This window comes from Penicillium antarcticum (genome assembly GCF_028974205.1).
Source record: "Penicillium antarcticum strain IBT 31339 chromosome Unknown utg000009l_segment0_segment0, whole genome shotgun sequence".
In the NCBI taxonomy this organism is placed as follows: domain Eukaryota; kingdom Fungi; phylum Ascomycota; class Eurotiomycetes; order Eurotiales; family Aspergillaceae; genus Penicillium; species Penicillium antarcticum.
This window is the reverse complement of record NW_026695307.1, coordinates 185,370-204,992: the sequence shown is the minus strand read 5'-3', so window position 1 is coordinate 204,992 and position 19,623 is coordinate 185,370. Positions and strand designations below refer to the sequence as shown.

Below are 19,623 nucleotides of genomic sequence, written 5' to 3'. Positions count from 1 at the left end.
GCGACTCACCTCAATCACTCATCAATTGTGATGGCGGTGCCTCAGCGGACCCTCAACTGGCTCTACAGTGTATTGACCAAGGTGTGTATATTGAATGCGACATCAGTACCAAGCTGACCTGACAGGATCACTACGATCCGCAACAGACTTACCAAGACCCCAATCGGACGTACCACGACGTCGCCAACGCGCTCACCCAGTACCCCTCACTCTCCCCTCGAACAGATGTATACAGTGAGTGATCCGATCAGCTGGAAGCGCTCTTAATCTAATATACTGCAGCATATGAAACAGGCTTCTCGGCCCTACTCCTGCACCTCGTGGGCACCTTGCCAGTCACGTTCCGAGGGACAACATATCGATTCCCCATTGCGCTGTGGATTCCAAACACATACCCGCGCGAACCACCCATTGCATATGTGACTCCGACGCAGGATATGGCTGTTCGTGTTGGACAGCATGTGACGCTGGAGGGGCAGGTGTATCATCACTACCTGGCACACTGGGCCGAAGCTTGGGATGTGAGTGTTCACAGGATGCTTCTCGACAAGCGAGCTAACAACCCCGGTAGCGATCTAGCATCGCCGATCTGCTGTCTATCCTCCAGGATGTTTTTGCCAAGGAGCCACCTGTCCGATACAGGCAACCACCCCAGGCCCATCCAGTTCAGGCACAGACACAAACACCGCCGCCATTACCTCCTCTCCCGCCCGGAGCTGGAAGCTCTACTACACCTGTACAGCCACAGCGAGCTCAGTCTATAAGCCAGGTACCTCCGCCACCTCCACCGAAGCCAGGCGCAACTGGGGAGAATCGACATCCACAGCCATCACAATTGGATGATCGATATCGATCTCCCCCGCCGCCACCAAAAGAGCAAGATCCTCGTCTAGCAGCGCTTTCACAGACACCTGGTCTGAGAGCTCACCCGCAACAGTACTATCCGCCTGGCCAAGGTGGTCCTATATCACCCCCGCCAGCTCAGGGTGCCGCGCCATATTATAGAAACAGCGGAGTGCCACCTCATGTCTCTGCTAATGTGCAAGGCCAATATCCCCCTCAGACATATCAACCGCGATCTCAACTGCCCCAGTCCCATATCCCTCAAGCACAAACGCCAGCACAATCCTTTGCTCCAAATTACCAAGGCCAAGGATATCCTCCCCAAGCACAGCAACAAGCAGGGCCCCCATACCCCCAACACTCCCCGTACCCATCAAACTACCCTCATCCACCACCTGCAGCTCCAGCTCCCAAAGCTCAAACTCAAGACCTTTTGACCTCCCCATTCGAAGTCGAACTTCCATCAATTGCACCCACAGGGCCTGCACCCCCAATCCCACCAAATCCAGAGAAAGATGCATTGCTACATGCTGTATCGCAAACATTGGCAGAAATTCTCCGCATCAACGCCGCTCAGTCCGATACAGCTGCTCAGTCTCTCGTCTCACAGTCTCGCTCTCTGCATGCTGCTATGGCTACCCTGCAGGGCGAGGTTTCAAGTTTGAATGCCCTGCACGCAACATTACAGTCCAACACCTCTATTCTGCAACAGTCTATCCATCGTGCCGATGCTACTATTGCCGATGCTCAGGCTCGCTCTACGTCTGTGCAGAATTCCGCGTCGTCATCTTCAACTGTTCCCAGTGATACGCCTGCTGGTCTTCCTCCTATTGATGATATCCTGGTTGCGCCTACTGTTGTCGGGAAGCAGTTGTACGATCTCGTTTCTGAGGAGCAGGGTATTCAGCAAGCGCTCTATGCGCTGCAGGCTGCGTTGGTTCGAGGTATCATTGGGGTTGATTCTTGGTCGCGGCATACGCGTAGTCTTGCTCGTGAGGCTCTGCTTAAACGGGCTTTGATTCGTAAGATTGGTCGTGGGATGGGGTTGGAGGAGAGTGTGGTTTGATTTGAGCAGCATTGGTCAGTTCATTTGCTGTATATATACCCTATGTGTGAATATAGTAGATCGTCTTTGAAGATCATACAAGGAAACTGTCGTCGAAAAATACATGGGTATATTGTAGCTGATGGCAGTTTCACATGTCAACTTCAAATAGTTACTACGCTATAGACTATACATATAATAGGTGATATCCAAGTGGAGCGATACATGAGAAGATAAATGAGAGGATAAATTCAAGACCATCTGTCTGGGTGCCACACTCGCTGTACAAGGCACATAAAGGGAATAGTCGACCAAAAGTATAAACCAAGCTGTGGCAGGCTGCATACATACAAAGAATCAGAATAAAAAGACAAAGCAAGACCGTTGCGCCCGACCGATCTCAAGGGGACCCTTATTGGACCTCATTCGCATCTGAGAATGGACTCTCCACCCGGGCAGGTGGTGTCCGGGTGGAGCTGCGTCCATCACTCAAGCCAGAAATTCGACGTGCTGACTGGCGATGTGCAGAGTCTGTGTCCAAGTTTGCTGGCCTCGGTGCATCATCCTCCTCGTCTGAGGAGGCATCAAATGTGGAAATGTTGTGGTTGAACTGCTGGCTGTCCGTGGTAGATGGAGCCCGGCTGGTGTTCTTGCTAGTGCTTGACTCGGACACTTCTTCGATACGACTGACGGCAGGTGGGTTGTTGTTTTCTTTCTTCTTCAGCGAAGGACCGCGTACCATGACGGGTTTGGCTGTCACACTGCGAGCCACGCATGAGCTGTTGCCCTTGACGGCCTCCGCTCGAGCAAGTTGTGCTGGTGTGATGGCAGGTACGGCAGGTGCGTCTGCAGGAGTCACTGTAACTGCAACGGGGGAATCTTCTCCGGGTGCGTTGCCGCCAGCTCCTCCATTGTGGATGCTCACCACGGCGGCACGAGAGCGTTGAATCTGCTGCGCAGGAATGGCGCTGACAATGGCATCGTTGCGGTAGATTGTCGTTGCCACACTGCTACGCAAGGTGGGAGAGATGCTCTGGTGGCCAGTGGTAGTCGTCCAAGACGAGTCACGAAGATCACCTGGCATGAAGAAGTGTTGATCGGGGGTAGCACCGGGGAGGGGGGGGACGGGAGGAACGAGAGAAGCTGGAGTTTCTGGCGGAGAGCGGTTGGTGACACCGGGGATGTAGGCGATTTGGATAACGTTGGAGGCACGAGTTAGGACCGTGGAGGCGATAGACTGCCGTTCACTGCGAGCGGCCGAGAATTCATTGTTCTTCTCTGCTTCCATGCGCTCCTGGCGCTTCTTCCGTATGATGAACCACCACACCAAGAACACAATGAGGGCAATTGCTGCCACACCACCAATGACACCCCCTGCAATAGCACCGGTGTCGCTGCCGCCCGAGGGTGGCTGGGAACCGCCAGTCCCTGTTGAAATGCACTTTGTGGTGGCGCATTGGTCACAGGTCTGAGTGGTCATGGTACAGGTTGAGCCATCGGGGCATGATGGGCAGGTGGGGGAGGAGTCTCCGCAGTCTTTGCAGCGCTTAAAGAGAGAGCGAGCCGGCGAGAAAGAATCGATATGGTCGAGCATGATGGGCGAAAACAACAGAAGAGAGGTATCAAAGTATCAACAAGACCGGTCAACGGCGTAAGGAATGTGCAGGGTAAGTAATGTAAAGGAGTGTGGCTCAATCGGCGTCAAGTCGTGAGCGTAAACAAGATCATAAAAGCCAAGTCGAGGCGGGAAACGAGTGTATAAATGGAGGTAAGCGTTAGACGATAATCATCGTCTGGAACGAGCCCAGATCAAAGACAACTGGAGTCACAAATGTATGGTAAATGTCGAAGAGATGAGAGAGCAGAGAGGAGAGAAACGGGGGAACGGGGGCCCAAGTCACGGTAGTGGGCCTGAAGTTCCACGGGTAAGTTACGGGGTAGTCAGGTACGCAAATCTTGTAGGTTATAGTGTAGAAGAAAAAAGCTAGCAATCAAACAGAAAGAAGATTCAGTTAGCATAGCATATAGCTACGTTTTAATATAGACAAGCCCGATTGTTTCATCCCATGTTCACCTTACTTAGGAAAAGGGAGAAACGAAGGTTGGGGGGGCTGTGAGTCCAGACTCTCGGACTATTGATATTCCAAGATTACATGGCGTAGTCTCGACTGGGCACTTTTATTAGTGGCTGGCATTGACTCGTTTCATCAATCTGTAACAGATATCTGCATGTACTCAGCCCTCAGTATGTCATTTTGTTAAGATTACTACTAAACTTCCAAGGGCTCAACCCTGGATCTATAATTTGGTGAAGTTTGATTCCTGGTAAATTAGAAGGGGTGCAGGTGCATGCAAGGTTCATACTCGCACATAAAGGGTGTACACGGCCTCATATAGAATCATCTCAAAAAGTCACATCAATACTCTCCATCCTATACAGGAGTTCCTCGAATCTTGAAGTTCTTTCTTTGGTCTATAAATACTATAGTTTATCCGAAGAACTTGCCCAATCAACGTCTGTGGATGGATCTGAGCGGGGCCAGATCTTAGATATTGGTCTTGGCAACATTTCGCTCAATTCGTTAGGCATAGGGCTAAGTCACTGGTAAGTATTGCAATTGTCCTGGTCTCTTCCCTTCCATTGTCTTATTGAGAGTTAGTGTTGTCACGGTGGGTTCTATGTAGATTGTTTGATTCACATTCCAGCTATATATCTCGAAACCATCAGATGGACTGATAGGCATTGCACGTGGTCATTTTGTCTCGGGTGCTGATATGTACTTTTGAATGAGATAAATTACAGTGAGCGGACTATATTCAATTAACTTTACACCATAAGAAAGGGACTGTCATTATCACCAAGCGTCAAAATCGAACTTGCTCACCTCAACAGACCTACGTGTACTTCCGGCATGGCATTACCGAGAATTTACGCTTTGAACAAAAGATCCTATCTCATTTATGCCGTAGGATTCATTCATAGAAAGATGAATAATGAGAACTTCTTCGTCATAGTTCTTTCGATGTTTCTACCAAGGTGGGCCAATAACCGTTACATTCCGATACCAAGATTACCAGCCCAAATTTGTAAATTGCACTAACAAGCATACTTCCGTTACAAAGCGATACATCTCGGAATGTATACGACACCAGCTTTCATCTCACACTTCAATACAGTAGCCTGCCGTTTGAAGCTGAGATCGGAGCCGGATGTGAAAAATGAATGCCGATATATCCGCAATATCGTATATAAAAGCTAAGCTTCGACTATAGTGTCAGTCACTCAGCATACAACAGATTAGGCTCGAGCTTTATCCATATCAGAATCGTTAACTCAAAATGACCAACTACATTCAAACTGATGTCTTTATCGCTGGTGGCGATCCTGTCGGACTTCTCATTGCCTATTGTTTGGCTAGACAAGCTAGACAAGGCGTTGATTCTGTTCTAGTTGGTAAGTCTCTTGTCCAAGTCCTGATGTGATATCCAGCTAACGTCTGCAGAGCAATATGTCAAGAAAGAACAAGCCATGTATGGCCGAGCTACCACCCTTTACCCTCGAACCCTCGAACTTCTGGATCAACTTGACTTGCTTGAGGATTTGAACCAGATTGGTTACATTGGCCGTAACAGCGTGACCTACAAGGATGGGAAGCGCGTTACATCCCGTGGGTGGCATGTTATGTTTGAGCGTATGCACGGCACTTTCCTAGACTATTGCCTTAATCTTCGTCAGAAGTATTTGGAGGAGGTGATTCAGGGGGCGTACGAAAAGCTCGGAGGTCAGGCGTTCGCAGGCTGGAAGCTGGAGAGCTACTCGGTTGACAATGCGAGTGGCGATGACTATAAAGTGACCTCGCATGTTCGTGAGATTCAGACTGATAGGCTGTTGACTGTGAAAGGGTATGTCCATCTGATCTGGTCTAGGTCTGTTGTGTTTCTAACGCAGATCAGTAAATACATAGTCGGTGCAGACGGTGGTCGCTCCCTTGTTCGACGTACGGCTGATATTCCCTTCAACGGCGATCATACCAAATTCAAGTGGGTGCGAATTGACGGGCGTTTCAAAACCAACATGCCAGATTCAGGTATTGGCTTTGCATCTATCGAGTCTCAGAGGCATTGGAAACGTCCTCTAGGTCCAGCTTGACCATGGTGTGAAGCGCATTGGCTTTGCCATGACTGATGCGATGATTGCCAAGTATGGGGGTAAGCTTACAGAGGAGCAGGCGAAGGAAGAAGCCATTCTCTCCATGCATCCTTTCACTCTAGAATTCGAGTCCGTCGATTGGTGGACCCTCTACAGGTATGTCTATCGTATGTCTCTCGCCTCGAGATTTAGTACTGATGTCGGCGTATAGTATCAACCAACGTGTAGCTGACACCTTCTTCGCCAACAATCGCGTCTTGCTTGCAGGCGATGCTTGCCACACACACTCCTCAGGGGCTGCACAAGGCATGAACACACGCGTCCATGATGCGGTGAATCTCGCTTGGAAGCTAGGTGGAATGATGAAAGGCTGGTATAAGGCGGCTGTCCTGCAGACCTATGACAGTGAGCGCCGCCCCCTGGCTATGCGCCTGATCGAGCTTGACAAGGCATTCTCGGCCACTATCTCTGGCCAGGTCCCGGACAGCCACAAAGACGCTTATGCCGATTCCAATGAGCTTTTCACAAAACTATTCAACGAGACAATCCAGTTCAATGTTGGACTCGGCATCAACTACCCAGAAAATATCATCAACAAAGCCCTTCCAACTGGAATGGTCTCGGCAGGCTGGAGAGCACCAGACGCGTTGGTTTACGGCCTTGGTTCTCGCGTTCCAACCCGTCTCTTCCACCGGACGAAGAACGTTGGCCAATGGTCAATCATTGTTTTCGCGGGACAGCCTGCCCTGACTCGTGAGATTTTCGCACCTGCCGTTAAGAAGCTGAAGGAAATTGCGGATACGCTTCCTAGTGGCATGGCCCGCTTCCTCACCTTAGTGGCTCAGAGTGCAGCCGAGGGAGACCAGATGTTCGATACTCCCAAGATTGGCAACGTGTACTATGACCAAGATCGATCGGCACATACTGCGTACACCATCTCAACAAGGAGTGGCGCTGTAGCTGTTCTACCGCCTGATGGAATTCTAGGGCATGCAGTTTTCTTGGATGAGATCGACAGCCTCGTCGACTTTTTCAAGGGATTTACCTAGGCCCTTTGCAAATGTGTATTTCCAAGCGTTTTTAGTTAGGCTTTTTTTTTATATAGATCAATAGAGCTAGATTCAATTTTTTTCTTTTTTTTTTTTTTTCTTTTTTTTTTTTTTTCTTTTCAATGTTGAGACCTTTAGATCTAATCGCGAAGATCAAAACCCCAAGTTAAACCAAACTGGATCAAAGAAAGTTTGCGCATTGAAGTCGAAGTCACGCAATATATCCTCCGAAAATGGCATTTGACCTGCACTTTCCGCTGCCAGCCCAGATTTTTCATTGGATTCTTGCGGTTGGTCAAGCTTTTCTACTCTACATTAGCCTTGAGCCAAGGAAGAGAGACATGTTTTTACCAGAAATGGCCTCCAAGCATTTCGATCGTATCATCGCCATACTCTCAGCACATCGCTCTGCTACTATGCTGTACGACTTTAGGTAGTTCAGGGCCCCCTGGCACTTTATCCAGGATATTTCCAACGTCTCGCGCGTGACAATGCTCACAATGGGCGGATATAGCTCGGCGAGGAGCGTGATAGAACCAGCTGTGAATAGATCTATGATCTAATCAGCTTGGAACATAAGAGCTTCTGTATTATGCTCACAGAAAATGTTATAATACCACACACTGGCAAGATCAGTGTTGCAAGTCTCATGTATCAAGTTAATAAGCTCAATGGCAGACTGAACACAGAAGAACACGCAATCCATAGCGAAGTTTGCACATATTCCAGCCCTGGATGATGCCCTCTCGGTTCCCGTGGATAAATTCTCGTGTAATGATTTTGAGAGAACCGGTCTGTAAATAAGAAGCTTCAGATACACATATCTGCCCAGACCTTGTTAGTGACCCTGACGAACAAGGGACCTGTCTTGACTTGCCTCGCTTTTAGTAAATGCTGCTCTCTGAGGAACTGGGGCTGCACTTCAGAGGCTGGGACATCCCAATGAAGCGGCATTGGAACCTCGAGTCGAAAGTCTTGAAGCTCTGAGTCCAACTGTGTAATATACTGAATCTGGGTCAGCGTCCCCGACCGTGTTTGATCGGCAGGATTTCCGTTGCATTGTTTCCCATCATTATCGTAGAGCATATGTAACGTCTTTCGAAGAAGTCCATATAGCTTCAGAGTTGCAATGAACCACTCGACATGGGAGAATGTACCCGGAGGCTGTTCACAGGTCGGATAGTCTATTGCTAGGTGGCGATCGTCAATTGGATCTGGGAGAGGCGTGGATGGCTTATGAGATATCATGACCGGTCGACCAAGCATGATGCTGACTGCCCTACACTTCCTGTCAGCTGGTTCGAGAAACAAGAGGCTCGCCCTCTTACAGATCCAGCATGACACAACCATGCCATACCCGTCTCCGAATCTGAGTCTCCGCAAATGATCGGTGCTCATCTCCAATATCGGAGTGCAACCCTACGCCCTGCGCTAGCCTGATTGCCGTCCCAATGATGTGCCAGCATCGATTCGGGGCTCGCGAGCCTTGGAGGTAGTGGGCTATTATCAGGAAGGTCTGGACCAAGGCAAGATCGCCATCTTCAAGGTAGTCTACATCTAGAGCTGGTTTGCATGTGTGGAAGAAGGCCTCCGACATAGCCTCTCGCTCGTACTGAACAATATCAGAAAATTGGCAACCCGCAGCAAGTATCACATTCAGCCCATAAGTAAAAGGTCGTGCGATTTCCCCGCGCGTCTCCTAAGCCCAGGCCATTTGTTGATCGGGGTGAAGGAGTGCCCTGGTTTTTCCACAGTGAATCATAGGCAGTGAAAAAATGCCTTTTTATGCACAAAGGGGTACAGAGTATGGATCTTAGAAAAATAACAGTCCACAAGGTGGTCTGCCAACGGTCGCGGTGGAAGTAATGCTTGTAATTCAACCGCATCGAATTTTTCTGCGCTTTTCCGGTCAAACTGAGGCCGAGAAGACCCCTGCAATGGGGCGAGTGTTTTTGATACTGTATTCTGCAACTCCTTGATAAATGCGACCGTGGATGAGTCCCCAAAGAATCCGCCTGTCGACTGGTCATTGAGTGGATGGGAGACCAGGCCCATTGCAGTCACACTGGAGTCCCTTGTGATCGACTGGACAGGGTCTCCGAGGCTTCCTGTGGGGTCTGTGGACCTTTAAATGACATGAGCCGATGACTTTGTACCGAGTTCGACTAGCATACCTTGATTCATTTGGAGTATCCTCATAGTGGCAGGTCTCTCGGCGGCGTTGGCAAGTGCCACATGGAGGCTTACCTCCATCGCAATGGATTTTGTGTGATCGGCAAGTCTTACATGCAACACTGACTCTTTTCCTCTTGGCTGACCTTTGAGTATTGTGGTTAGACATTTGTCTAGGGTGTAGGAGTGAAGTAAAGTTGAGGGGCGGTGACGAGGTAAATATTGGTCTACGAAGTATATATATGTAGTCTCACCACATATGTTCAAAATGTATCCTCTCCAGGATCCAAGGGCTTAAAAGGGAAAGCAGCGAATCACTCACCCAAATGCTCTGGTTCTATTGCTGTATTGAAGGCAAGATGGAGGAATAGAGACAACGTATCAGACCCGTATAAGTGGCCAAGACGAAGCTTTGACCGCCTGAAAGGGTTTCTGGTCATTTATCTGTAACGAGCATCGGATACAACCGTTGATCAACATGGAGTAAGTTATATACATGTACAACTATGTATCTATGTATACAGCGGGATAGATCAGGTGCAAATTCAACCGTAACATGTAACTTGGGGGGCACAAGGCGTGTCCCAAAAAAAAAACCCCCCAAAAAAACAGACAGATGGGGCTCTTGGCAGATCCCGAAATAAATTTAGGGGAGATCATGGCGCTAAATGTCTGAGATTGTTGCAGGGGACCTGTCCACTTTTAACAAGATTAGGGGGTTAGCTACTGTTTGTATACCGGAAGTGGATCACATACCATCCCCTAGTTACTTTGTTATGATTTGAAGAATGTGAGAATGAAGTGTCCCTTTTCACCGAATGTTTCATCAGTGGGGCCTATTGGGTTCGGATGTTCTAGTGTTGTTCATCTAGCCCCAGAAGAGTAAGGTTGCAGATGATCTGGAGGAGGCTAAACAGAAGCAAAAGGAAGATTTCTATGTATACATGTACGATGGATGTACGTAGCAACACGGAAATCCAAATACGGGTTCTATGGAATCTGGTTCAGGGACTCAGGGTCCAGTCAGGGTCTCCCCATATTCAAGGGATGGAGTATGTAGGAAAATTAGAGACGAATCAAACCAAATCCAAAAAAAAAAAAAAAAAAAAAAAGAAAAGTCCAAGGCTGAAGACAAAGAAGCTAACCAGACGAGGCTAGAGATGTCTATTTTTGCTTAGTCTCACTCTATTCTCCTTTTCCCCCCTTCCCTTTTTCCTTTCCCCTCCTAGATTCACTGCACTATTCTCTGGCCCTGGTGGCTTCATTACACCCTTGACGTTGCCCTTTCGACCCTTTCGATAACTGATACCCCCTTTGCGTCTCTAGTCTAATATATCATGGCCTACCAAGGCTCTAGCTCGCACTCGCCGAGCTACGACGATAATCATCGTCTGCAGGATGTCCCTGCATCACAGGTTCGCTGATCGTGGATGCTGCTAGAGATTTCAACTGACCCTGTGCAGTACCGCGAGGACGAAGATGCAGCGCGTGGCTTGCTTTCGCAACAGCAGGGCCCTTTCGCGACGCCCTTTGACGACCCTAGCTCCCGTGGGCCGTCCCCACAGCGTCGAGCCTCAGGGTACAGTTTGACCGAGACCTACGCGGCGGACTCGGCACCTTCCTACAACGACCCCTACAGTGCTGGCTCTGTTTACTCTGGCCATGAGGAAAGCCCCGCTGCAGCTTTCGGGGTCCCTGGCCGCGTCGCATCGCCCTATGCACGCAGCGAGACATCATCCACAGAGGCATGGCGCCAGCGACAAGCTCCTGGAGGCACCCAAGGTGGTGGTGGCGGTCTGCGCCGATATGCCACTAGGAAGGTCAAGCTGGTCCAGGGTTCCGTCCTAAGTGTCGACTACCCCGTGCCTAGTGCTATTCAGAATGCCATTCAGGCGAAGTACCGAAATGACGTTGAGGGCGGAACTGAGGAGTTCACTCACATGCGATGTACGTAAAGGGAGGAATGAGGCGAAGAGCGACTTTAATACCAGGAACTAACGAGCATTTGCTTTTTTAGATACCGCTGCTACTTGTGACCCGAATGAGTTTACCCTCCATAATGGTTACAACTTACGTCCCGCTATGTACAACCGTCACACCGAGTTGCTTATCGCCATTACCTACTACAACGAAGACAAGAACTTGACAGCACGTACTCTCCACGGTGTGATGCAGAACATTCGCGACATTGTGAACCTGAAGAAATCCGAGTTCTGGAACAAGGGTGGCCCCGCGTGGCAGAAGATTGTGGTTGCGCTGGTGTTTGACGGTATCGATCCTTGCGACAAAGATGTTTTGGATGTCCTTGCCACCGTCGGTGTGTACCAGGACGGTGTCATGAAGCGTGATGTTGACGGAAAGGAGACCTTGGCTCATATTGTAAGTGTGAACTACCGACAAATCGACCTGACATGGTCGACTGACGAATGATCCAGTTCGAATACACCACCCAGCTCTCCGTCACACCTAGCCAGCAGCTCATTCGCCCCACCGAAGATGGCCCTAGCACCCTTCCTCCTGTGCAGATGATGTTCTGTTTGAAGCAGAAGAACAGCAAGAAGATCAACTCGCATCGTTGGCTGTTCAACGCCTTTGGCCGAATTCTGAACCCAGAGGTCTGTATTCTTCTGGATGCTGGTACGAAACCTGGCCCCAAGTCTCTGCTCTATCTCTGGGAGGCCTTCTACAATGACAAGGATCTCGGTGGTGCTTGTGGTGAAATCCACGCTATGTTGGGTAAGGGTTGGCGCAACCTGATCAACCCCCTCGTGGCCGCCCAGAACTTCGAGTACAAGATCAGTAATATCTTGGATAAGCCTCTCGAGAGTTCGTTCGGTTATGTTAGTGTCTTGCCTGGTGCGTTCTCGGCCTATCGATTCCGTGCTATCATGGGCCGTCCTTTGGAACAATATTTCCACGGTGATCACACCCTATCCAAACAGCTCGGTAAGAAGGGTATCGAAGGCATGAATATTTTCAAAAAGAACATGTTCTTGGCCGAGGATCGAATTCTTTGCTTCGAGTTAGTGGCCAAGGCAGGCTCTAAGTGGCATCTGACTTACGTCAAGGCTTCCAAGGGTGAAACTGATGTGCCGGAAGGTGCTCCTGAGTTCATTTCCCAGCGTCGTCGCTGGCTGAACGGTTCCTTCGCCGCTGGTATTTACTCGCTGATGCACTTTGGTCGTATGTACAAGAGTGGCCACAACATCATTCGCATGTTCTTCCTGCACATCCAGTTGTTGTACAACATCTTCAACACTTTCCTCACCTGGTTCTCTCTGGCTTCCTACTGGCTGACTACCACCGTCATTATCGACTTGGTCGGTACTCCCAGCAAGAACAACGGCTATACTGCTTTCCCCTTCGGCAAGTCCGCGACTCCTATCATCAACACAATTATCAAGTATGGATATCTGGCTTTCCTGCTACTTCAGTTCATCCTTGCACTTGGTAACCGACCCAAGGGATCCAAGTTCTCTTACCTTGCCTCGTTCATCGTCTTTGGTATCATTCAGCTTTACATTGTGGTGGACTCGATTTATCTGGTCGTTCGCGCCTTCAGCGGTGGTGCGCCCATGGATTTCGACACGAGTCACGGCGTCGGCGCCTTCCTCAGCTCTTTCTTCGGATCGACTGGCGCTGGTATCATTATCATCGCCCTGGCCGCCACTTTCGGTCTGTACTTCGTTGCCTCGTTCATGTACGCCGACCCGTGGCACATGTTCACCTCATTCCCTGCCTACATGGTCGTCCAGTCCTCCTACATCAACATCCTCAACGTCTACGCCTTCAGCAACTGGCACGATGTCTCCTGGGGTACCAAGGGTTCTGACAAGGCCGATGCCTTGCCGTCAGCTACGGTGACCAAGGATGAAGGCAGTAAAGATGCGGTGATAGAGGAAATTGACAAGCCTCAAGCCGATATTGACAGTCAGTTTGAGGCTACTGTCAAGCGCGCCTTAACGCCCTACGTTGCTCCAGTGGAACACGATGAGAAGAGTTTGGAAGACTCCTACAAGAGTTTCCGTACTCGCCTCGTCACTCTCTGGATCTTCAGTAACGCCTTCATGGCTGTTTGCATCACCAGCGAGTCTGTTGACAAGTTTGGATTCACTGTAAGCTTTCCCAGCACCTTTCCGATTACGATCTTCAACTAACATGACCTAGAACACTGCCACGGACCGTACAGCCCGTTTCTTCCAGGCTCTCCTGTGGTCCAACGCCGTTGTCGCGCTGTTCCGTTTCATCGGTTGTTGTTGGTTCCTGGGTCGCACTGGTATTAAGTGCTGCTTCGCCCGCCGGTAAACACCAAAATATGCTTTCTTCCTTTCTCACGACAGCCTGGGCTAGGCCAGTTCTTTTCCTCATACCGTGATCTGTATTCTACCTAAAGATGCCCAATTCTCTGATTTTTCAATGCCAGCCAGTATGTACTGTTGCGTCTCTTCATGGTAAACGCAACATGGGGATCTATTTTATTTTTGTTGGACCAGCCAATGGATGCATTAGGGGTGTTATGATTATCAACCAATTCATATTGAGACCAATTTCCTGTGCATGTGTACAGTAGATGTTTAGCTACTCCGTAGTCTATAGAAGTGGAGCGGTCCAAGGCGGAGAGACGATAAAGCCGATTGCTGATCAGAAGCCCCCGCAGGCCCAACTCCTGCATCATTTCCACACTTCTGGACCGCATTGCTTTCTTTGCTTTTCCCTCTCTCTGAACGCTCGTTCTGAGCATACAGAGTTACCGCAACCTCATTTACAAACCCATCTACCTCCCGCAAACCGTCTGTTCCACCAGGTGGGGTGGTGACTTCAGCCAGGATGTTGAAAATCTGGTCTATGGTAGGCTCTCTTTGGTGTATTCCAGCTGGTCATATGTCGCTGATAGACTCCACAGAAGCAACAGCAGCAGCAGGCTGAGAATGCCGAGGGTGCTGCCGGAAAGAAGAAGAAGAAGGTCACTGCCGCGCAGCTGCGGGTCCAAAAAGGTCAGTGAAGTCCCTCGCAGCAGGCATGCTTCAGCCGCGGGGTGCATAACATGCCTAGTATGGCCAGTTATGAACATTTAATCCTAACTAGACCTTCTATAGACCTTACAGAAATCACCCTTGGAAGCACAATGAAAATGGACTTTCCCAATCCCGACGACATCCTCAACTTCACCTTGAGCATCGAACCTGACGAGGGCATGTACAAGGGTGGAACCTTCAACTTTACCTTTAACGTCAACCAGAACTTCCCCCATGACCCTCCAAAGGTCAAGTGCACACAGAAGATCTACCATCCTAACATCGATCTGGAGGGTAACGTCTGCTTGAACATTCTACGAGAGGATTGGAAACCCGTTTTGAACCTCAATGCCGTGATTGTGGGCATGCAGGTTGGTTGATTTTCTTACGCTTGACACTCATATGACTCACGAGTGCATATAATCTATAGTTCCTCTTCCTCGAGCCTAATGCCTCCGATCCCCTCAACAAGGAAGCCGCGGAAGACCTCCGCACCACCCGCGAACACTTCAAGAAAAACGTGCGCAATTCCATGGCCGGCGGGTCCGTCCGAGGTGTATCGTTTGATAGGGTGCTGCGGTGAACCAGGACTCGAGGCTTGCGAACTGACCCCAGTTGCTTGCTAAGGCCACAATGGTTGCGATGCAACATCCAGAGACACACAGATATGGTATCATGATCTACGGCTTACACATGGAGAACATGGTTTGGCGATCCCATGGCGGCGCGCTGGTTTCCACGTACATATATCCGGCGTATTTAGCATTTGAATAAAATAGATCTACTTTGCTCATGACAAATGAAGCACGTAGGAGGTCAATCAGTTGGCCCCGAGGGATTTGCTCCGACATGCATCTATAGGTGCTTTAATGCTCTGATCATACGACGAACCGAGGTCGGAATTCGCCCCAAAGTGAAAAGAATAGTCCAAGGCAAAAACAATTGGTTGTCCACAGGCGTATATGTACAATCGATCCCAATCTAGCCACCCTTCGTATACGACCCTTTCAACCAAGCCCGAGGGGCGACATCGGAACGTTTGCCCCCATCCACGGGCAATTTTCTAGAAACGCTTTGACAAAGAAAAGGACTGACGCCGAATGGGCGGGAAGGAGACGACCGGGTGCGATTAGCGACCGATTTAACCGCGCTGGGCGGCACGCTCAGCCTCAAGGCGGGCGTAGTAGGTGTCGCGCTCACGGACGCGGGGAAGGTGGAAGCCTGCAGGAAATATTGTCAAACTTTGAGCCTGGGAGCGCGTGGCTTGAGCATAGCCGGGTTGCGTTCTACTTACCGTACCACCAGAGGTAGCCGAAGGTGGTACCGAAGCCTGGTGTAAAAGAACTCTGGTTAGCATCTGTTGACCTTATTCAACCTATTCGAATTATTTCCTGGGCGTTTGAGGCCCATTCGGTCGCTCTCTAAAGATCGCAATCTCCAATTGTTGTTCGATCATGCCACTCGGATTCGGGTCATGACTCACCGAAAGCGGTGCTCAGGTCCAGGACAAGACCACGGCGGAGCATCTATAGAGAGACACAGCATGTCAGTAAACCATTGCGATCATTCAGACCAAGCCGACCTGTCCGATCGGGTCAACCCGGCCTTCCAGGGAAGGGGCACTTACGCCGGTGATGGGGGGGATAGCGGCGGGCATTGTGCCTGGTAAGTAGCGTCAGTTGGTACTCGAGATGTCTTTCAGTAGGTGACTGACTGGTTGGAACCCTAAAACGTTGGTGGTGGGGAGAGGAGAGGGGAGTGGAAGAAGCGGACGGTTGTGAAGTGAAGTTGAAGCTTCGGAGCGGACTAAGCGAGTGACCGGATTGGTCGATCAACTTGTATAAGATGGGCTGATCAATGTGATGGGCAAAGTTGGAAAGATGCGAACATATAAAACATTATTTGGTCACTTATTTTAAGCATATACAGCTAATGCCTGTCCGCATTTCGTTATTTCAATCTTCTCAACATCATCGAGTTCATATATTGCTGCCTCAGGCATTAACACGTGACCCTTCAGATCATCATGGCTCCTCCTTCACGGCGGAACTTGCACCATTCTAATCTTCGCTCGATCAAGCTCCGGAAACCTGTGGCTATGGCAGCTTCAGGTACGCCCGTCAAGCGTTCCACATCCGTCGATCAGCACAATATCAAGCGACTAAAGCAGTATCACCACCATCACCGTCTGCATGAGCCTGTCACCCTCCCGTCCTCCGAGCCAGCTGTGCAAGATGAGGCTCACGTCGACCAATTGATGAACCGTGCCATTGGAATAACCCTGAAAGATGCCGGATACGATCTAGCTGAGCCAATTGCTCTGTCGAGCTTCCGCAGCGCGACGGAAGAGTGTACGTGAATGACGTCTGATGCTGTTCGAAGTTTCAACTGACGTGGTTCGCGCTTATTTTTGCAGACATGTTACGACTTTCTACATTTGCCCGGCAATCTATGCTATCATCCCGACGAACGCAGCCTATTCCACAAGACTTTGAACACGCCCTCACCCGTTTCCGCCTTACACCCGATGACCTTCTCCCTACCCTCAAATCGTCTCGATCTTCTATACCCGCACCGCCATTATTGTCCTCTCCGGAGACAGAGGACGTGCTTCCACCAAGTCTGCCTTTTCTTACAGCGCTCAGCAGCGAGGATGATCGCGCAAACCGCTCTTACATCCCGAAACATTTCCCCAGCTTCCCCAGCAAGCACACCTACTCTGCCACAGCGGTATTCGTTGAACGAGATGGCGACCAACGCAAGATTCGAGAACGCGCCGCAGAAGATGGACGACATGGAGAGGAGGCACTGCGCAAATTGGCGAGCGCCGCATTCCGCGACAACCAGACAGGCTCTACGGGCCATCACAAGAAACTCTGGGGTCGCAGAACGGATAGCATGGAAACTATGTTTGAGAAGACCGCCAAGGCTCTCACTAAGAAGCTCAACAAGGATCCTCATACTACGTCTGCGGCAGCAGCTTTGATCGACTCGGCCATGGAAATCGACTCTGGAAACCCGGACGCCGACAAAGCCCGGGCCAAGCTGTTATGGAACATGGAGATGGGACCGATTGTCAACTGCGAACGGGACCTCTGGCGTCGGACCGCGTCGAATACGCGCCGGGGGGAGGAAAATGACCAAAAGCCTTCCGCGAGTGCAGAACCACCCGAGGTCATGACTGGCGTGTAAATTGCAGGGACGCAGGTCCCATTGGTGTTCTTTTCATTACGGCTGGCGCTTGTTCGATACCCCATGGTGAAGCATTTAATCAATGATATCTTATTTGCGAAACCTGCAAATACTTGTAATCCACGTAGTCAAACTCCGCCCAATGCGTAACGATGTAATGCTAATGTTCCGTCACTGTGTACTCGCTTGGTTCTGCTTCTGTTCCTCTGCTTGCCTGAGAGGCTCCCAGGATGTAGTTTCGACCGTCAAGCCACCGGCGCAGCTACTGCTTATCAGTATTTCCTCACCTCTGGCTGAATTGGCGCACTCACCGTCGGAACAATCGCACCACGGGCTTGCAAATTACAACGCCTTTCTCAGGAATGCCATCTTGTGGTGGGTTGCATGAGTATTGTGTCATTTCGAACAGCGGGCACTCCTTCAGGTCGACGGGGCCGCCTTTACGACGTTTCTCTTGGAAGTTGCGGTGGACGGTATTGACATGATCGGGGAGAGTCTCGGCGTGGAAGACTCGTGTGAGAGGAGCCATTGGGGAGGGTGGAGGAATTGGAGAGAGAGGCGGCGCAGAGGTTATGTCGGAGTGAAGTTCAAGTTCGGGAGCTCCGCGTTATCCTTCCCGAGATCTTTGGTCAACCTCGACTCACTCGGACTTTATGAGTTTGGCTCTTTCAGTGATGCCAGATTGACAGGGCCATAGCTATGGCTGCTTATTTAGGGGATAAATCGCTAGCAGATGTACACCACGAGGGACTGGATGAGGTGCGTCATAGCTCGCCTTTGTTCTGACCGTGAACTGACCTCTCCAAGATCCTCTCTGAATTGAAGCAGTTCTACCATGACCTTGCAAGTTATGACACGAATCCGTTAGGTCTGCCTGTTTTAGACGCATTGCTTGAAGTCTTTGCGCCTAAACCATCTGGTGTACCAAATGCACCAAATGATCAACACCAACATCGAAGGGACTTTGACCAAGACCAGCATGGAGAATTCCTCACCGAAGATGAGGAAATGCTCTTGCACAGCCAAGCCCAGACAGAGTGTGTTGAAATGCCGGGTGAAATACACCTGCCAGACGAAAGAGACCCATATATGTTCCCAGACACCGAGAGCATCAAGAAACGGCCACTCCCAGTTGTGGAGGTCTCGAGCAGCTTGTCAGCCTCAGGAAAGTCACAGCTCCTGTACTATGTGACTGCACTCGCAATTTTACCTCGGAATTACGGTGATTTACCTCTGGGTGGCCGTGAATCAGCTGTGGTCTTCATAGACAACGACAACCGATTCGACGCTGAGAGACTGCGAGTCGTGGCTCGAGGTATAATTATGCAGCAACAGCTTAAATCTGATCCAGATGCAAGGGACCAGCCACCAGGAGCAACACTGGGCCATGAGTTGGAATCGCTGCTTGTCTCTTCGCTGCAGCATGTCCATGTCTTTCGTCCACAGTCTTCCTCTGCTCTTCTGGCTACGCTACACAGTCTAGAAACTTACTTGTTCGATCTCTCGAGGCACCGATCCGCCTCACGTCCCCTGCAAATGATCACCATCGACAGCGCCACTGCTTTCATTTGGCAAGATCGGCTTCGCGACGAAATTGCTCGTATTGAGGAGATTGGGCGTCCTCGGGCAGAGGTTGATCGCGAGCGCGAGCGAAACCAGACCTTTTACCTGTCTGATCTCTACCTTGAGCTGGTGGTGGTTCTGAAGCGACTTCAGGCTCTGTTTCAATGCGCAATTGTGTTTACCACGATCTCAGGTACCCGCGCGGCTCCATCTAGTGATGGTCACTCCGGTCCTGGTCTATACGACTGGCACCAGTCGCGGACTCCAGTATTACGGCCTGCTCTCCCACCACCGTGGGGTACATTTCCAACCTTGCGTCTAATTGTCCACCGGTCCTCTGTTCGTCCATTTCCACCTAGCATGGCCCTCAAAGCTGCCATCAAGGATGCCCATTTACGACAGAGTGCAATTCAGCAAGGCAGGATATCGGGTTGTGTCAATGCATGGGGGCGAGAAGACTGGCCCCAGCGGGTGGTGGAAGCCATTGAGGCAAACAATGGGGGAAGCTTTTCATTTTACGTGCGTGAGTCGGATATTGATATACCCAAGCCCGATGAGTGATCAAATGGATTTTATGTACGGTGTCTATCCCAG

General features: G+C 50.2%; 10 protein-coding genes across 10 annotated transcripts; 6 read left to right on the top strand and 4 right to left on the bottom strand.

Annotated features, from left to right (window-relative positions):
* Positions 1-30: 30 nt before the first annotated feature.
* Positions 31-1,909, top strand: N7508_008430 (uncharacterized protein; the record flags this gene model as incomplete). Its single annotated transcript, XM_058466494.1, has 4 exons — positions 31-81; positions 126-234; positions 283-521; positions 572-1,909. 4 exons carry the CDS (start codon positions 31-33, stop codon positions 1,907-1,909), a joined length of 1,737 nt encoding a protein of 578 aa, XP_058314340.1.
* Positions 1,910-2,300: 391 nt separating this feature from the next.
* N7508_008429 (uncharacterized protein) lies at positions 2,301-3,482 on the bottom strand (the record flags this gene model as incomplete). Its single annotated transcript, XM_058466493.1, has 1 exon — positions 2,301-3,482. The coding sequence occupies one exon, from the start codon at positions 3,480-3,482 to the stop codon at positions 2,301-2,303; it is 1,182 nt and encodes a 393-aa protein (XP_058314339.1).
* A 1,745-nt stretch (positions 3,483-5,227) lies between these two features.
* Positions 5,228-7,087, top strand: N7508_008428 (uncharacterized protein; the record flags this gene model as incomplete). Its single annotated transcript, XM_058466492.1, has 5 exons — positions 5,228-5,342; positions 5,392-5,791; positions 5,843-5,933; positions 6,028-6,194; positions 6,250-7,087. The coding sequence occupies 5 exons, from the start codon at positions 5,228-5,230 to the stop codon at positions 7,085-7,087; spliced, it is 1,611 nt and encodes a 536-aa protein (XP_058314338.1).
* Positions 7,088-7,397: 310 nt separating this feature from the next.
* N7508_008427 (fungal specific transcription factor domain-containing protein) lies at positions 7,398-8,684 on the bottom strand (the record flags this gene model as incomplete). Its single annotated transcript, XM_058466491.1, has 4 exons — positions 7,398-7,639; positions 7,688-7,881; positions 7,908-8,366; positions 8,416-8,684. 4 exons carry the CDS (start codon positions 8,682-8,684, stop codon positions 7,398-7,400), a joined length of 1,164 nt encoding a protein of 387 aa, XP_058314337.1.
* Positions 8,685-10,596: 1,912 nt separating this feature from the next.
* chsG (chitin synthase class III) lies at positions 10,597-13,564 on the top strand (the record flags this gene model as incomplete). Its single annotated transcript, XM_058466490.1, has 5 exons — positions 10,597-10,674; positions 10,723-11,206; positions 11,277-11,638; positions 11,695-13,374; positions 13,427-13,564. 5 exons carry the CDS (start codon positions 10,597-10,599, stop codon positions 13,562-13,564), a joined length of 2,742 nt encoding a protein of 913 aa, XP_058314336.1.
* Positions 13,565-14,086: 522 nt separating this feature from the next.
* Positions 14,087-14,857, top strand: N7508_008425 (NEDD8-conjugating protein UBC12; the record flags this gene model as incomplete). The annotated part of the gene is made up of 4 exons (XM_058466489.1): positions 14,087-14,107; positions 14,163-14,253; positions 14,356-14,645; positions 14,705-14,857. 4 exons carry the CDS (start codon positions 14,087-14,089, stop codon positions 14,855-14,857), a joined length of 555 nt encoding a protein of 184 aa, XP_058314335.1.
* Positions 14,858-15,250: 393 nt separating this feature from the next.
* Positions 15,251-15,958, bottom strand: N7508_008424 (cytochrome c oxidase subunit VIIa). The gene is made up of 4 exons (XM_058466488.1): positions 15,902-15,958; positions 15,758-15,800; positions 15,569-15,631; positions 15,251-15,495 (listed from the first exon to the last, which is right to left on the bottom strand). The coding sequence occupies exons 1-4, from the start codon at positions 15,929-15,931 to the stop codon at positions 15,416-15,418; spliced, it is 216 nt and encodes a 71-aa protein (XP_058314334.1). The 5' UTR covers positions 15,932-15,958; the 3' UTR covers positions 15,251-15,415.
* Positions 15,959-16,300: 342 nt separating this feature from the next.
* N7508_008423 (TBP-associated factor 8 family protein) lies at positions 16,301-17,466 on the top strand (the record flags this gene model as incomplete). The annotated part of the gene is made up of 2 exons (XM_058466487.1): positions 16,301-16,625; positions 16,691-17,466. 2 exons carry the CDS (start codon positions 16,301-16,303, stop codon positions 17,464-17,466), a joined length of 1,101 nt encoding a protein of 366 aa, XP_058314333.1.
* A 171-nt stretch (positions 17,467-17,637) lies between these two features.
* On the bottom strand, positions 17,638-17,995 carry N7508_008422 (uncharacterized protein; the record flags this gene model as incomplete). Its single annotated transcript, XM_058466486.1, has 2 exons — positions 17,638-17,728; positions 17,778-17,995. 2 exons carry the CDS (start codon positions 17,993-17,995, stop codon positions 17,638-17,640), a joined length of 309 nt encoding a protein of 102 aa, XP_058314332.1.
* Positions 17,996-18,165: 170 nt separating this feature from the next.
* N7508_008421 (putative Rad51 family DNA repair protein) lies at positions 18,166-19,590 on the top strand (the record flags this gene model as incomplete). Its single annotated transcript, XM_058466485.1, has 2 exons — positions 18,166-18,225; positions 18,274-19,590. 2 exons carry the CDS (start codon positions 18,166-18,168, stop codon positions 19,588-19,590), a joined length of 1,377 nt encoding a protein of 458 aa, XP_058314331.1.
* Positions 19,591-19,623: the final 33 nt, after the last annotated feature.